Here is a 16,976-nt window from a genome sequence, read left to right as displayed (position 1 = left end):
CCTTTCAGCCCTGCGTGGTGACTTTCCCTGTTTCGCGGTCCCCCTGTGGGGGCCAGGGAACGAACCCTAGCCGGGCCCCAGACCCGGTCAGCTGCTGTCGCCTCACTGACCCACAGAAACTTTCAGCCGCCACACAACCCTCTGCTGGCCACACCAGCGTCCTCTGCCTCTGGACACCGCCCAGAAGTTCACGCTCGGTGATCTGAGCTTCTTGGAGACAAACGAGCAAGCCAACGGGAACCCACATTCCATCCTAGAAGGACCAGGGCTGTTCGGACCACCACGTGAGTGCTGGTTTAGATTCCCTGGCACATACCGCGTGCTGGTAAGTGGTGGGCGGTGGCGGCGATACCCGCCCTTGCCGTCATCACCTTTCAGGGCCCCAGGGAGAGGGCCACACATCCGCCTGTGACCCACAGAGCCCTTGGCCGCGCAGGTTCACTCGCGTACTCGAGCAGGAAGGCATGGCCATGTCCACGCATGCCTCGCTGTGGCTCACCTCGGGCCTTGTCTTGCTCCACCCCCCTGGCGATTGTTTGTCCCCAAAATTGGACAAACTCCTGTGCACCCCTCAAGATTCAACTCCGGTGTTGCCTCCTCCGGGAGGCGGCTCCGGGTCTCGGGGTGCTCCCCTGACGTGTGCAGCTCGTCTCTTTTGCGGTACAGTCTACACCGCACCTGTGATTGCACATATGTATGCATCTCTGAATAAAGACTTAGACAACGCTTCTGTGTTCAGTCAACCAATGAATGAAATTGACCTTGAGCAATGGAAGTGACCTTCCGGGGCTCAGTTTTCTCATTTCTTTCAAAACGAGGGTTCGGACTCAATTGGTCAAGCGCCTGAAGCGTCAGCCTTCACTCAGCAAACACCGGGTGGTGCTGGAGACGGGGTCTGCGCGCTCAGCGTGAGCAAGAGCCCCTTCCCTTCCCGGGGTGGGGGTGGGGAGGGCGGGGGGTCGCTTGCCACCAGTGCGCTCCTATTGTTTCCAGACCTGGGATTGGGAATATTTTGTCTTCTTGATATTAGCATACCGGCTCGCATCCCGGCTGGCTCTCAAAAAATACTCATGTGACTTTAAATGGACACGCAGAACCTGGGAGATTCTGGGGGAGATATTGGACATTGGTGGTGCATCTTTATTTTTAAAAAGACCCTTGATGACTTCTAGATGGCAGCTAGCAATTTACTATGTTAGAGGTCCCTGATCTGGTTTTATGGTTTTCATGACAAGGCAGGGATCCTCAGGTCCAAGGGGCTAAGAAAGCAAAGACGTGTGACATTTCCAAGATCTTGGCTCAGGGGACAGGGTCTGTGGGGCTGTGCGTATTCAAGGGGCGTCGGGGGATGTGGTTCCTTTGCAGGGTGACTCTGGCTCAGGCTGTTTCTCTTGCTTCAGGAGCCTGTCTCGGCTCTCGGCCCTCGCAACCTCCTGCCAGCCTATCCTGCTCTGCCCGAGCCTGTCCATCCGCTGCAGGGGGCAGAGCCTTCCTCTCGAGCCATCTGGCGGCCTCATCTCTAGCATTTTGTCTTTGCTGTACCAGGGTGATGCTTGTGAGTCTTGGCTGGGGGACTCCTGGTTCCACGGTCTGTAAATGATGCAAGCAAACCTCGTCTAGATGAAGGCTTCGTTTTTCTCTCGGAAAGTTCAGCTAAAGCTGCCAGCCAGGGAGGACCAGGGATGCAGGCTATGAGGTGCTAACCCTCTCCGAGACTTCTTTAGTGAGCTGTGTACCCTGTGCTCACCTGTCGTTCTCCAAGACGCAGCACTGTGCACAGGCTCCATTAGGGGTGGGGGTGGGCCCTCTGTATTGGGGTGAGAAAGAGCCTCAGCCTCCCCAGGTATGAGCTGAAATCTCTGAACTCGGATTTGGCTGGGACTGTGGAGCACAGTGCCCCAGCAGGAAGGATGTCCTCCTTCGCCCGGGAGCCAGGAGCTGGGCCATGTCTGGGGGACCCTCAGCTCCCCTGGCTATGCTCCTGGAGCTCGCCCCACACCCCTCTCCTGAATATCTACCTGCAGAGAGGGGTGGATGGGAGGGGAAGGAGGTGCTGCATCTTGACTTCCGTGTACCCCCTCCACCCCCAGTCCCTTCTCCACCTGTGTTCTAGAGTGAGTCTCTTAAAAGGCAAATAGGCGGGTGTTGCTTCCTGCTGGCCCCCCACTGCTTTCCCAGCTGCCTCAGAATCAGGCAGGAAGGAGACCCTCTGGACTCTCACCGACCTTCCCTGGCCCATTCCCAGTGCCCCGCCCCCCTTCCCCAAATAGGCGGCTAACAGGGCGACCCTCAGGCCTCTGTACTAGAGTGCCCCTCCCCCCCATCTTTGTCTTTCTTTTCGCTCAGATCTCAGATTAGATGCACCTCCTCAGAGGTCCTCCCTGACTGCGGGATCTAAAGCAACTGATCATCACTTTCTGTGACAGCAGCTCGTCTTAATCCCCTGCACAGCACTTATTACTGTCTTATTGTTATCTAATTTGTTTATCTTCTCTCCCTCTCCACCCCCCCCCCCCCAGAGCGCAAAGTTCCCCCAGAGGGCAGTGGCCTTTGCTGTCGCCCCCTGCAGAACCTGCCCCCTCCCCGCCCCGCGGGGTCTAGAACAGGCCTTGCGGAGAGCAGGCTCTGGGTGCCGGGGGTTCTGATGGAGGGTTGAGCAGCTGTAAATGTGGACATTAGCTGCTGCGCGGGCGCGCGCTTCAGGCCGTGGCCGCTCACGGTCGAGTGCGCGGATTTTATCTGGTTTTGGGTCCCGGGGGACCGACACCGCCTCCGCTCTGCTCGCAGCAGACGCGCGGTAAACGCGCTTCGGGGACACGAGGGTAACGAGACAGACTCACAGACCGTGAGAAGGAGCGAGGGCGCCGGTGGGGAGAGGGTTCTGCGGCTGGCTCGGCGCCCTGCGACCCCGGCGTTAAGGCCCCAGTGGGAGACCTTCCCCCACCGTTCCCGGTGATTTTCACCTAGCAAATCGCAGATGCCCCCGAGTCCCAGGGACGCGAGGGCAGATGGACCCGGAGCAGTGCTCTGAGCACCGTTCGGGGCCAGGGGGCACGTTCTTGGCGCCCTCGCCCCCTCGGGGCAGGGAAGAGGGTGCGGACAGGGCTACGGGACAGGGCTGGCGAGGCCCTGGCCCTCCCGGCGCGCGGACGCCGGAGCCATAGCCCCGGGCTGGAGAAGAGACGCAGCTTCCCGGCGCGCTCCAGCAGGGGACAGGGGTGGAGAAGGGGGCGAAGGAGCAGGGGACGGGGTAGGGGACAAAGAGCCACCCTGCCGCCGGGAGAGGGACCCCTGTGTCACAGTCCTATTGTTCGTCGTATCTCGGACTGCGTTGGACATTGATGCCCTGGGAGGGCGACGGGGAGCTGTCCTCCCGGTCCTGGGTGTTTATTTGGGGCAGGGGAGGGCAGAGGGGGGTACAAGAGCCCGGGAAAGGGGTCGGCGCTCATTTTCGCGCGTCTCCTTTAAGGGAAGCCCGGCCCTACCTTTCCCACCGTCGCCCTCCTCGCACTGTACCTGCATTTTAAAAGCGCCCTGTAGCCCTGGGATTGGCCCAGGCCGCGTCCTCCGGGCGCAGAAACTTGAACCGCCAGGGGGAGGGGGGAGCGTTGGGAGCCCGGCGGGTGGACTGTACCATCTCCGCGGCGTCCCCCGCGTGCGCCCCGCCCCTCCCACACACCCCCGGAGAAGACCAATCAGACGGGTGGGAGGGCGGGACCGCGGCTCGAACGCGCCTCTGGCAGGGCGCCGGGCGGGCGGGCGCACGGCGCTGGGGGACGTCGGGGCTCCGGCGCGTCTCCGCCCCTCGCTCCCCCGGAGGCGGGGCCGGGCCGGGCCGCGGCGCCCCGCCCCTCCCCGCCCGGAGTGGGCGGGGCGGCTGGGGCTCCGGGAGCGGGGCGGGGGGCGGGCCTCCGCCTGCTTCGCCCGAGCCTGGAGAGGACCCGGCACGGCGGCCGCCGACGCAGCTGCGATACCCGCTCGCCGAGCCCCGAGCCCCGAGCCCCGAGCCCCGAGCCGCGCGGGTTCCCGGCGGCCCGGCCGGGCTCTGCGTGAGGACGCGCGAGGCGACGCGGGGTGGGCCGCACGCGTCCCCCGTCGCCCCCCACCCGCTCGCAGACCGGCCCAGCGCAGCCCCGGCGCGGGGAGCGCCGGCTGGGCGAGCGCGCGGGCGATGCCGCGGTGACGACCCCGCCATGGCGAAGCCCCCGGCGGCGGCGGCGGCGGCGGCGGCGGCGTCGGAGGAGCTGAGCCAGGTGCCGGACGAGGAGCTGCTGCGTTGGAGCAAGGAGGAGCTGGCGCGGCGGCTGCGGCGCGCCGAGGGCGAGAAGGTGGGCCTCATGCTGGAGCACGGCGGCCTGATGCGCGACGTGAACCGGCGGCTGCAGCAGCACCTGCTGGAGATCCGCGGCCTCAAGGACGTGAACCAGCGGCTGCAAGACGATAACCAAGAGCTGCGCGAGCTCTGTTGCTTCCTCGACGACGACCGGCAGAAGGGGCGCAAGCTGGCGCGCGAGTGGCAGCGCTTCGGGCGCCACGCGGCCGGCGCCGTGTGGCACGAGGTGGCCCGCTCGCAGCAGAAGCTGCGCGAGCTCGAGGTGCGCCAGGAGGCCCTGCTGCGCGAGAACCTGGAGCTCAAGGAGCTGGTGCTGCTGCTGGACGAGGAGCGCGCGGCGCTGGCCGGGGGCGCGGGCGGCGCGGGCGGCGCGGGTTCCCGCAGCTCCATCGACAGCCAGGCCAGCCTGAGCGGGCCTCTGGCGGGTGGCGCTGCGGGCACCGGGGCCCGCGACGTGGGCGACGGCAGCAGCACGTCGAGCGCGGGCAGCGGCGGCAGCCCGGATCACCAGCACCACGTCCCGCCCCCGCTGCTGCCCCCGGGGCCGCACAAGGTGCCCGACGGCAAAGCCGTAGCCACGCGCAGGTCTCTGGACGACCTGTCGGCGCCACTGCACCACCGAAGCATCCCTAACGGCTTGCACGGTAAGCCCCCCCCCCCGCCCCCCGGTGGCGCAGCGTGCAGCGCAGCCCCTTCTCCCACAGGCGGCCGCCGCTCCGGACCTCTCCTCCCAGCTGGCATCCGGATCCTGGTCGGGGAGATCCCACGCGCACCCGCAGTGGGGCTTTGAGTGGCGGTTTTCTGGTCTAGGGATGGAGGTGTGTCCCTGTCCAGCTTCTAAGCCGCTGCGGGGCCGAGACCCCAGAAAAGTTTCTCTCTTGTGGAGTTATCAGTATCAGGGTTTGGCGCGTCAGGGTTGGCTGGGGCGCCGTATCCCAGCCTGGAGAGCCTTGTCCGGGAGCGGGGAGCTCTTCATGAAAAAAAAAAAAAAAAAAAGGCTGTTTTAGCACAAGTGAATTTTCCCTCTTATTGGGAGCAACAGGCTGCCCCCAGCCCGAGCTCCATCAACGTGTGTGCCAGGGCCACCGCCTGCTGCCTGCCTGCCAGGGCGCTGCACACACAGCCAGGCTGAGACCCAGAGGCCGCTGGGCCAGTGGACCCCGCTAAGAGCTTTCCCGGTTTGCTGCTAGTCCTGCACTTCGCAGGGTTGAGAGGCCTTTCTCAACAGAAGTTCCAAGATTTTCCAGAGGGATATGTGTGCTCTGACTGGATCTTGGCTTTCACCCCTCCGCATGCCTCAGTTTCCTTATCTGTAGAATGGAGATAGTGATCCCGGCTCTGGGATTTGAGGTGGAAAGAAGCCTCAAGGTATTTGTAAAGTGTTGGTAGCCGGTTCAGGAAGTGCCAGGGCGGTAGTAGATGGCCAGGGTGTGGGTGGGAGGACCTTGGGCCTGGGGAAAGCTCAGCTACTTCCTTCTGGGAGGTGTGACTGACTGCAGGGAGCCCCCACTGGGTCTGTAAAACGGGGCGGCCATGGCCCCCATTCCCCGCCCTCTGGCCTTCCTCTCTACCACCTCACTCCTTCTGCCTCCCTGTTCCTCCACATTTTTGGTGGCTTGGATCCCAGTTCTGGTGATAGACAATTGCTGCTACCTGAACTGTTTGCCTGAAGGTGGAGATTAAACAGCCCTTTCTGGTTCTTTTAAAAGCTCTCCTAGTTCAGAGAAAATGTATCTAGGCCTTAAATGACTGTTCTTCTCCAGAGTGACAACCCGAGCAGGGGAGGGACCGCTCTCTTTGGTTTGGTGGCCAAGTAAGTGGCCTCTGCAGGCACCTTGGGGTGGAGTCTGAGGTGGGAACTGGACCCAGGAGGTGGGGTACTAGTTAGCGTAGCACAGTTTTTCCTTTATTTACCTTTCCAGCCTGAGTTCAGGGCAGGACTGGGTCGAGAGGGATATTTTGTTACTGATTAGCAATCTACTACAACTCGGATTACTTTTTGTAACTCTGTATTCACCCCCAGCCTCCCACCACAGGCTCTGTAAGGCCAGTGGCCGAAGCTCAAGAGTTAGGTGGTTTAACGTGTTTGGGTTTCAGGGTCCGGGAGTGAAGAGCCCAAGTCCCAGCCTCTCTGGCCTCGCCCTCTGGGGGGCCTCGAGAGGGTCAGATTTCTGGGCCTTGGTTTCCCCGAATACGGTCTGAAAGAGGGACTGCGGCAGTGCTGCTGGCTGGGGACGAGATGGTTTCAGCTGTGTCACGGATGGCCCTTGGCGAGAGTGGTTCTCTGCAGTGCACGGAAGTGCTTGAGTGTCGTAGCACATCTTCAGGGAAGTTCTGTCACCTTTGGACTGAGGGACTCGGACCCTGTTTGGCTCAGAGGGTCAGCTGGGACTGGGCTGCACCTGAGGGTTTTCACCCTACCGGGGCAGGTGGGGGTCAAGGTATACAGTTTCCTTTCCTTCAGAATCCATGCACCCCACCCCCAAATCCCCCCACACTTGGAACAGGACTGCTGCAGATTTCGTGGGGGCAAAGCTGTGCTTTGGGGTGAAATAAAAATTCAGCATCATTATCACAGACTTGAGTTGCAGACGGGGTTGCTACTGTTTAGTTTTGTCTCTTAAAGTCATGTTGGCCTTGAGATGTTCTCCCAGCAACATAAATAGGATGCCTGGAAACAAGAAAAGGCCCCTTCTCTTAGAGACGCCTTTTCTGTCCTTGGACTTGTAGTTTTAAGTTGAGTGAAGAGCAGGCTGCAGAGGAGACAAATTATGAGCCTCAGCCTGAGTGGTGGAGAAAGTGGAGCCTGGCTCGGGGCTTGTGCCTTGCAGGCCTGGTCTCGGCTCACCCTCCCAGGAGCCCTGGCAAGCAGTACTATCCCCGGTATACAGACAAGCAGGTGGAGGCTCAGAGGTTCTGAGTGTTGCCCGAGAAAACAACCGAAACGGGAAGGATCTCAGTTCCGGCTGCCGGGCTGGGGCCCCTGGGGTTGTCCGCTGCTCAGGCCCCGGCTGGCTTGTAGCTCTGGCCCATTGTCATGTTGACCGATGATGCTGTTTGTCAGCAGACGTTGGGGACTCCCTATTCTTGATTCTCAGCCCAGGTTTGCCCTTGTTCTCCCCCACCCAGGAAAGTTTCACTTCCTTATCGGTGACCACGGAGCAGGTGATCAATAACCCCATTACCAGGAAGAGTCAGGCTGTCTTGGGTTCGAATCTCTGCTCCTCCTAAGTTTGCGGAGCCTCTCTTTGCTCTCCTGTAAAGTGTAATTCCAGAATGCCCTTTTTATCCATGGGAGGTCAAGGGAGGTCAGGACCTGTACACAGTAGATCTAAGCATTGTCAGAATTTTTTACTATTTCTTCCAAGGCTCCTCCTGGAAAATGATAAGGACACCTTTTGGGGACTTGGGTGTTCTCATTACGACTTCGTTTGGAGTTTAGACGGAGCAGTCACTGAATGTTTGTGCCTGGCTGCACCTGCCAATACGCCTGGGGAATGTGGCCCTGTGGTCCTTTCTTGGGAGCTTCGGGGTACCTGCAGCCGGCCGGGTGCCCTGAAAGGCCCCAGGAGGCTGTGGTGGGAAGGTGGCCCATCTGTATTCAAGGCAGTCCTTGGCCTGGCTGGGCTGGGCTGGCCTCTGAATGGGAATGCTAATAGGCCTTTCTCCCCCTCGATTTTGACAGAGGGCAGCGCTGGGCCAGTTACAGTCTGGACGAGGGTTCTCTTTTGCCATAATCCAGTGGGCAAACTGAGGCAAGCGAACCCCCAAACACCAGAAAACCAGATTTCCTCCTTGAACTGACGCGATTTTTGAACAAAAGCATTTCCAGCAATTTCTCCCCTGCCCTTCCCCCATCTGGAATGCCCCTCCTCCCATGTTTCTGTGCTGGTCTGTCCCCTGTCCCCTCCCCCCACCACAGGGGCCCACTCCCCTTTAGCTAACCTAGGGACACCAGGGCCTCAGCAAGCCTTTGTACGGCCCTGTTTACTTTTAAAAGTTTGGATTGAAAATTCGAGCTTCTCAAAATAAGATGGGTTTGTTCTCCAGCCTGTTTTTGTTGGTTTAAAGGGAGGGTGGAGTGAGGGTGGTCTGGGCCTTTAAAAAAAGACAGAGCTGCTGGTCTGAATAGGTCTTTCATGAGGGGCCTCCCAGCTCCTGGCCTCCTGCTCAGGACGACTAATAAGGAGGCTTTTCCTAAACCCAGCCCAGCCCGGAGCAAAGGTCAGCAAAGAAGACAACGGGCGGTTAGATAGGCCTTTCCACTCCCTCCCAGCCTGACCCTGGCCGTGCACCAGCAGCCTGGGGGTGCTGGACTCGCACAAAAGGAGGGCTCGCCCTGAGAGGCTCAGAAGCTGGTAACCCGGGGGGCACCAGGCTGTGCCCAACACTTCCTGGTTCACCACAGAGAGCTCCCCAGCCCCAGCTCTATTCCCTCCAGAGACCCTGAGTGGTCCCATAGTGTAGATGGGAAACTGAGGCTTGGAGAGGTGCAGTGACTTGCTCTGGGTCCCCGGGGCTGGTGGCGGTGGGGTCTGAGGTCAATCCTGGGTCTCCGTCGTCAGTCAGCCAGCTGCCCTGTGCCTGCTGCCCCTCTGAGCCGGGACAGTCTGGCCCTGTGGGATGGGGAGGGACCCCCAGGAGAGGCCCCACCACCAATGGAAGGCTTCCCTGCAGCTTGGCACTGGGCGGGACCCTGAGATCTGTAGGCGAACACACGGGGGTGGTGAGGGAGCTCCAGGGGCGGGACCTGAGTGGCCCAGGTGTGGCCCGTCTTCTCCAGAAGTGGGACCCTGAGCCTCACCCTGGTGCCCCGTCTCCTGGCGCGAAGCAGCACCGGTCAGGGCGGGGAGGTGGCGGTGTCGGCTTCGGTGCGGGGTGCGGCGGACCCTGCACGCTGCTGGTGCTCCGTTCCCGCACTTCTCTGCCAGGCTGGCTTCCCTCTGCCGTGGGGACCACCGGACCCCCGCCCATGGCCGGGGCCTTGCGCTCCTGGGGCACACTGGGTATAATGTCATCTCCAGAGCGTCACAAATAGCAAGGAAGCCCTCTGCCCTCAGGATCTGTGGTTCCCCGCGGGGAATTTCCACACCATGCTTGTCGCATCTTCAGCCCAGAGACCTCGGGCCGGTCCCGGAACCTCTGTGGGCCTCTGTTTTCTCATCCGTGAAGTGGGGAGCCGCTACCAGCCCTTGGGGTGAGGGGAAGGGGAGCACAGCGATGTGGGTGAACCGGGAAGCAGAGCCACCCCGCTCCTCCCGGCTGGAGCACGCTGCCCCGGGCGAGCGCAGGGGCCGTGCAGCCTGCCGGTCAGGGCTCCGGCTGCAGGCCAGAGGCGCCTGAGGCGCAAGTGCGGGAGCTCCTTAGCCTCTGTTTCCTCATCTGTGTCCTGAGGTTAGCACGCTGGTCCTAGGGCTGGGCCTTAAACGGCGGGTTTAGTGACCTTCATTGCCACTGCCCTCCTGCAGATCTGCCTTCTGGGGTCGGCATGGGGGACCCCCCTCCGCAGGCTTTTGAGGGGAACCCTTATGCCTGCCTTGTGTCCGAACCAAGTGAGTCCTTGTCCGATTGAAGGGCGAGGAGAACTAGGGCCTGTGGGGTGCGGCCACCACATGTGGGGGCCGGGGCGGCCCAGGGACTGGCAGCCTCAGCACGCGAACAGAAGAGGGGTGAAAAAATCTTGGGGCCAGGGCCACCGCCCGGCGCAGAGGTGGGCTGTGAGCCCCAGGTGCTGCGTGCGGGGTGGAAGGGGTGCCCGCGGGCACAGCCCCAAAGTTCCAGTGGTTGGGACGTCAGCGCCCACAGGTGAGCGAGGTCCGGGCGGGTCGGGTTGCTTCTGCAGGTGGGGAGCTCCCCGGGAGGGGTGGTGGGCAAGCACCGGCCTGGACACCTGGGACGGGACGTTGCTGACCCCAGTGCGACCGGACGCCCCGGGCAGCACTGGGGATCCGGCTGTGAGTGGAGGCTCATGAGTAGAGAAGGGTCTGGAGGCGGGAGGGTGGGCCGGCTGCTGAGAGAGTTTGTCCTGCCAGCAGGAAGGGAAACAATGGCAGACGTTTATTGAGTCATTACTCTGTCCTAGTTCTGAGTGCTACACACACAGTGCTCCATGGAGCCTGGCTTGGGCAGTGGCAGTGCAGGCGCTTTAATCTGGGGTCCACCCTGGAGCAGGCTGGGCAGGGGACAGCAGGGGAGGAAGCTGAGAGCCCACGGGGTGGCCACAGCAGCGACAGTGGCCACGGGTGAGAACCTTCTCCGCAGGCTCTCATACCAGGCGAGTCTGCTCCAAGGCGCTGCTCCCCTGCTCAGCCGCGGCCCCCGTCTGCCTCCTTGTGACTTCAGACCGCTGAGGTCAGGCGACACGCTCTCTGTCTGCACGTAAGAGTCACGGCCACCGGCCACTCCGCCCGGGCCTACAGCCCGGGCCCCCAGGTCGGCGCCTGGGGTCTGTGCAGGGACCACATTGCGCCTTCAGAGCTGGGAGGTTGGTGGTTCCCCTCTCCTTGGGGCTTGATGGGGGCACCTTGGTGACTTCCCCAAAGGCATAGTGACAGAGGAACAAGCTTGTCTGCTAAAGGGACATGATGCTCCCTTGATCACGAAAAGTCAGGAATGATCCCCCTTCTAGCAAGCTCCGGGAGCAGGTGGCTGTCACACGGCGCCACTGTCCCCTGCCTCCATAGGCCAGTGGGGGCAGGTGGGTCGAGGGTCTGGGGTCAGGTCTCGAACTGAGTCCCCTGGCGATGGATGCTTAGTCTGAATAAGTCACCCTCGATCTCCAGTTCTCTGGGGGGCAGGGTTTTTATTGAGTTGTCTGTAAGCGTCCTCAGGCTCACCCTGTCGGGATGCTTAACCGGAGGCGTGGGCATCATCTCAGTGAAGCAGAGGCCAGCGGCCCTGGGGAGTCGGGGGGTGTGCCCCTTCCTCCTTCCTGCTTCCCCATCGGCCAGGGGCCTTCGCTGTCATTTGTCGTTTCCTGAATTCAAAGACAGGCTTCTCCCTTCTCTGCTGCGGTGTGGCGCCTCTTAGAGTCACGGTGTGTTTACGGGAGGGGCTCCCCTCCCTCCCTCTGGAAGAGCCATTGTTAAGTGCGCGGCATCTGTGGCTGGTGGTGTCTTGGAGCGGAGGAAGTGTGGGGGGAGCCGGACATCCGCCGGAACCAGACGGAGCTCTCAGGAGACTGACTTCTGCGGAAGGCGACGTGCCCCAGACCTGGCCACCTGGGTGCCGGAGCCCCCGGGACCACCCCGTGGGCCCTCAGTCCGCCGTCTCTGCCTCTGAGCTTGTGTGGCCCCGGCCCAGCCCTCTCGACTCCCAGCCTTGGCAGAGGGGCGGGCTCCAAAAATGTCTTTTGGGTAGAACCAGACGTGCCTGGCCTGGCGCTGAGAGCGACGGTTTATGTCACTGGCTTCTCGCAAGTGGGAAGAGCCTTGCTGGGCCCGCGGGATCCTGCCTGGGCTACGGGGAAGGTTCAGGGCGGGGAAGCAGGTCCCACCAGTTCTGTGGAGGCGGGGACAGGCACCGGGGCAGTGACCCTGGAGGCTGGAGGTGCCTGGGTGACTCTCCCCCCCCCACCCCGGAGTGATGTTGTCATGCCCCTTTCACTCCCCGGTTCCTACGTCAACCTCTTCAGGAGCCGGGGGTGGGTGGGGGTCAAGGGAGGGGTGACTGAAATGGGAGTGAGGCCGGCCCGGAGGGGGGAGCAGGTTAGTACGGGAGGAGCCGGCCCGGGAGAGGCCAGGCGGGGCGGAGGGAGCAGCCGGAGCCTGGCACGCAGTGGGCGTTTGACCTGTGGTCAGGACCCAGGGGTTGGGGCGTGGGCAGGGCTGGGGCAAGTGGGGTCCGTGTAGCTCCTCCCACTGGACCTGTGTCGCCCCCTAAGTCCCCGGGTTAGGCTCTGCAGCTGTGGACACTCCTAGCTATGGCCTTTTCTTCCCTTAATTAAAACTGTTTTTTAACTACCATAATTTTCACATTTATTTTTCAGTTGTAATTGGTATGCCATGATAATCGGTTTCAGGTGTACAGCAGAGCGGCTAGACGTTTACACATACCTTTCGAAGTGGTCGCCCTGATGAGTCTAGTGCCCACGTGATACCACACGTGATTGCGACGTTATCGACTGTGTTCCCTGTGCTGTACTTGACACCTTGTGACCGTTATAACTGGCAGTTTGTATTTCTTAATCCCTTTCGCCTTTTCTGCCCGTCCTCTGTGGCCTGCTCTGATGGGCTTTTCCAAGGGGCTCCAGAGCTGTCTGTTCGGGGCCCTCCCAGAGCCCGGACCTTCTACACGGCCCATCCCTTCCCTTTCTCCTGCTCCCCACTTAGTAAACGCACGGACGGATTATCTGCTGGGCCTGCGAATGGCCCCATCGGCAAACGTGCTGCCCACACCTGGGGCTTCGTGGGTGCAGCTGGGCCACGCGGCACTGCTCTGCGGAATGGACAACGCAGACAGAACCAGCAGCCTCGGCGCCCCCGCGGCCTGACCCGGGGCAAGTCCCTACCTCTCTCCGGGCCCTCGTTTTCCCATCTGTAAAGTGGGAGTCCTCTGAGGCCCGTGCCGAGGGTCCCCGAGATCCTGGTATTCTCCGGCCCTGGCCTCAGCGTTTCTGTGACAGACAGAGCCTCAACGGGAGGGCCGCCTGCCTGGCCCGGCCTGCCTCTCGCCGGTCACGTCCGTACTTCGGTCTCTCGCCTGGCGCGGGTGCACAGCTCGGGGCGGGTCTCAGGGCTGGGCACCCGGAGTGTGTGTGTGGGGGGAGGTGGTCACACACAGGTGCTGCTCTGTGCGGTGCAGGCTGAGGCCGAGACCCCTCCCTGAGCAGCCCGTCCTTGTGCAGGGCCACGCCGAGAGCCCGGCGGAACTACCTCCGCCGCTCAGCCGGCCGCCCGTCAGGGGACTAAGTGACGGGTTTGGCGCGGCGGAGGGTGCTGGGCTCTGGTTCCCCGGTTCCCAGGTCAAGGCCGCCTGTCGCGGACCTGAGGTGCCTCTGTTTGTGGTCCCGTCTCCCGGTCCACGTCCTCCGAGGGCAGGGTCTGGTCCTCCTGGCAGGTAGGAGTAGGTGCTCAGTACACGCTGGGGAGAGAAGTGGGTGGCCGCGAGGCTCGGGACCGCACTCTCTCTTGTTCAAAACCCGACAGTGGTCGAGCCTCGCTGGCCACCTCCCTTTCCTTCTCACGTGCTCCATTTGGCGCCAAATGGCCTTCGGCTGCTAATCGAGAAACTCGACCTACCCTCGAGGGTGGTGGTCATCACACCTCCGTCCCTGTTTCCTCTGAATTACTAAAAAAATACACGCTTGCTTTGATCAGCGACTCCTAATCTCGGCGATCTATTAGATAGATACCATTCGGGAACTCTGAAAATGCCGGGGCATGGGTGGGCCCCAGAGGCGGCCCCACTGGCCGGGGGCCTCGGTGGTCGTGGAAGCTCCCCGGGCACTGTGGGGAGCGCTAGCAGAAAAGCCTCGGTGTCTGCCGGCGGGCAGGGACACTGTGCCACAGTGGGGCCTGACGGAGCCTGGCCGGCCCGGGCTGGGAGGCCGGCGTCAATCATCATCAGCTGCGCGTGAGACATGGGCCATTGTGCTGTCCCCTCGCCGACCCTGGCCATGTGGACGCCCAGGGAGATGGCTTCGGTGTGCTCCGCGGGGCTGCCTGGCCGCAGTGCCAGGCCGGCTTTGAACCTGGCCTCGCCTTTCCAGAGCTCGGGACAAACCCCGCCGCCTCCCACCTGGGAGCCGGCGTAGCCTGCCAGGTATCACTGTGCAGGCGCCGCCTTCGCCAGCCCCGTTGTGGGGTGCTGGGCTTCCCAGATGGGGTGGGGGGCCCTTTTTAAGCTGCACTTAGGGGGACAGATGGGGGCAGGGCCAGTGGTAGTACCGAGATAGCGGCTATGGAGCAGAGTCGACCCATTTCCAAAAATAGCCCACCCACTGTCAGGGGAAGCATCTCTTTGTCTCCCCCAGCCTGTCTTTCCGCCGGCTCCGGGCTGTAAGGCAAGGAGGCTCACTCTTGTCTCGGGATCAGAGGCTTGGGAGCACCTGCCCCCGCCCCCCACAAGGGCCCGATTGTGCGCGGGCCCTGAATGCGCCCGGTGTCGCGGCGCGGCTCCCGGCCCTAATGAGCCCGCTCCGGGAGTGGCCCTTTGTCGCGGGATCCGGCCACACTGCCCGCGCTGGGCCCTGAGGAGGCTTGATTTCCCAGCCGCGCCGCATCTCCTGTGCTCCTAGGACAATGGGGAGCTCCCGCCCTGGCCTTTCTCTGTTTTCCGCGTTTTCTGGAACGTGCACACACCACTTTTATACGGGACGGAAAATTCAGTGGCGCGTTCCCCCCACTTTCAGCACCCTCTGTGCCGGCTGGTGAGGAGGGCTGTGCCCGCCCTTCTCCGGCCCTCCCGTGGGGCCACCCCCCCGCCCCCCACCGTCTCCCACTCTTGTTCCATTCGGGTCTCCTGGCGGCTTCCCCTGCGAACAGGCTCGTGTTTCCCAGCCTACAGCAGTAAACAGAATCCGGTCCCTCCTGCCCCCCTGCGCCTCGGGCTCCCTCCCTCCACCGCCCGGTTCTCCCAGCGGCGCTAGAGCCCGAGCTGCCTCCCCCTCATCCGTCGCTCCTTGCTTCTTGGCCCTGGGCAGCCCTGGCCCCCGGGGCAGGCAGCTCTGGTTTGGTCCAGCGGCCTCTTTCCATCCTGACCTCTCAGTGGCGTTTGTCGATGCCCACTCTGGCTTGTCTTCTAGCCAGGGCCTCCCCGGGAGCAGCTCCCAGCTGCCTCTCCACCGACCTCCTGCCCCTGGTGGGAATGTTGCCCCGTGCCAAGCTCCCCGTGTCCCTCTTCCTCCTGCTCCTGACCTTGAGGCCCAGGCTTCCACCCTGCTGACTCGGCGCCCTCTGGGTTTGGGTCCCTTCTCTCCCCCATGCTCCTGTGCCCTCTGCCTCACGGGTGGCCCTCCCTCTGCTCGTAGGTTTCCTGGCTCTAGCCCTGAGCTGTCCACTGGCCACGAGCGGCTGCTTCAGTTCAACTTAATGGAGATCAAGTAGCACGAAAAGTGTCAGTTTCTGAGCTGCCCTAAGCCCTCGAAGAGCTTCGCCGCTTGCTGACAGTGAAGTGAAGGAACATTTCTGCCATTCCAGAGGGTTCTGTCAGGCAGCACTGATCTAGACAACTCCTTGCTGGGCCGGGCAAGGCCGTGGGACGCTCACTTGTCCCCAGAAGGCAGCTCTGATGCCCAAGCACGGTGTCAGGGACGCCTCTCTTGCCCCCGCAGCAGGACCAGCGTGCCCCAGGTGCCCGCTGAAAGCCCCCCCTTCCAGTGAGGCTTAGGCGATGGACGGTCGGACACAGGATGCGAGACCAGGCATCCTCCTCTGCCCAGCGTCCGTTGGAGCCTGGAGCTGGGCTCGTGGTGGTTACCCTGCAACTGTGGATGTCACGCGTGTTGGTGGCCTTGTGTGGGTTCACGTGTATGTGCTGGAACCCAAGCCGGGACAGGCCACATGACTCCATGGGGCTCCTGAGGTCTGCCCCTCGCAGAGCCCAGCACCCTGTCCCCAGCCGCCAGCTCCTTATCCTCAAAAAGAGGGCAAGAGGCCTGCAGGTCAGAAAACAGAGAGCATGGACGGCCACACCCCCCCACCCCCCGCTCTCTCCACATGGGGAGCATCCTGGCGTGGCCGTGGACCCACGTGGAGCGTCCTGGCGTGGCCGCGGACCCTCCCTGGCCCGGCTCTTAGCAGCTTTGGGCGTGGCTCTGCGCCTGCCCTCTGCACCCCGGTGGTCTGAGGCGCTGGCTGCGGTGGGTGGTGGGCAGTCTTGCCATCTCTCGTCTTGGGGTTAAATGAGCCTGGGTTCAGCTTCGGGCCATTACTCCAGCCAGTCCCTGGCGATGAGGCCATTACTTGCCTCACCTGGGGCTCTGGCCTCGCCCCTGGCCCTGCTCTGTGTGTGTGTGGTGGGGTGCTCAGGGTGACATCAGTGCCACCTGGCCCTCTCTGAAGGCCTGGGTGGGGCGCTGGCTGGGCGGTCAGAGGAAAGCCCCTTCTAAACCGTCCTGCCCTGGAAATGCACGGACGGTTGCTGATGGCGATGGGAGCCGTGTATGGGGGGGAAGCCCTGATGTCAACGCCCTGGAGGTTCCCAGCGCCCCGACAGCCCTAGGGCCCCAAGCTGCTCCTGCCACCCCCGTTCTTGGGGGCATGACCTGGCCGGAGCCGAGAGTCCCCGGGAGCCAGCCTCTACTGCCCCCTCCGCCCGCTGCAGCCTTGGCCCACCCTGGAATGCCTCCTGCCGCCCGCCAGGTAGACAGCGGCCCCTGCGGTGTGGCCTGGAGTCCCTGGGGATGCTCCCTGCCCTCCTGCCGAGGTCCCCATCCCAGGTGGTCCGGAGCGGGGCGGGGGGGGGGCATGGCTTTCCTCTCGCTCTCCCCCTCAGAGTTCTTAATTCCCTCCCACCGAGTTTGACCTTATTCCTGGGAGGCCGGCTTGGTAATGGGCAAAGTGAGTGCTCCCCAGCGTGTGGGGGTGCAGGGCAAAAGTGCCCCTTGGTTTTGGTGCAACCCAAACTCTCTGAGCAGGAGCCGGCAGTGGGGAGCCAGGGCACCTGGGGCCTCTGGGCCTCTGGGCCTGGGGCTTTGTTATGG

General features: G+C 62.7%; 1 protein-coding gene and 1 long non-coding RNA gene across 2 annotated transcripts in view; one reads left to right on the top strand and one right to left on the bottom strand.

Moving 5' to 3' along the window:
• Positions 1-1,105: 1,105 nt before the first annotated feature.
• LOC107518576 lies at positions 1,106-3,577 on the bottom strand. The gene is made up of 2 exons (XR_001598904.2): positions 3,517-3,577; positions 1,106-1,590 (listed from the first exon to the last, which is right to left on the bottom strand). It is a non-coding gene; the product is annotated as an uncharacterized LOC107518576 (long non-coding RNA).
• A 416-nt stretch (positions 3,578-3,993) lies between these two features.
• Positions 3,994-16,976, top strand: part of CCDC85C (coiled-coil domain containing 85C) — a 74,428-nt gene continuing 61,445 nt past the window's right edge. Inside the window, exon 1 of the mRNA XM_016160403.2 lies at positions 3,994-4,977. Within this exon, the coding sequence (XP_016015889.2) occupies positions 4,194-4,977 (784 nt within the window). The 5' untranslated portion in view covers positions 3,994-4,193. The remainder of the gene's footprint in view (positions 4,978-16,976) is intronic.

Source organism: Rousettus aegyptiacus, unplaced genomic scaffold, assembly GCF_014176215.1.
Source record: "Rousettus aegyptiacus isolate mRouAeg1 unplaced genomic scaffold, mRouAeg1.p scaffold_m13_p_3, whole genome shotgun sequence".
Classification (NCBI taxonomy): Eukaryota; Metazoa; Chordata; class Mammalia; order Chiroptera; family Pteropodidae; genus Rousettus; species Rousettus aegyptiacus.
The sequence above is the reverse complement of the archived record's forward strand: the minus strand, read 5'-3'. Positions and strand labels throughout refer to the sequence as shown.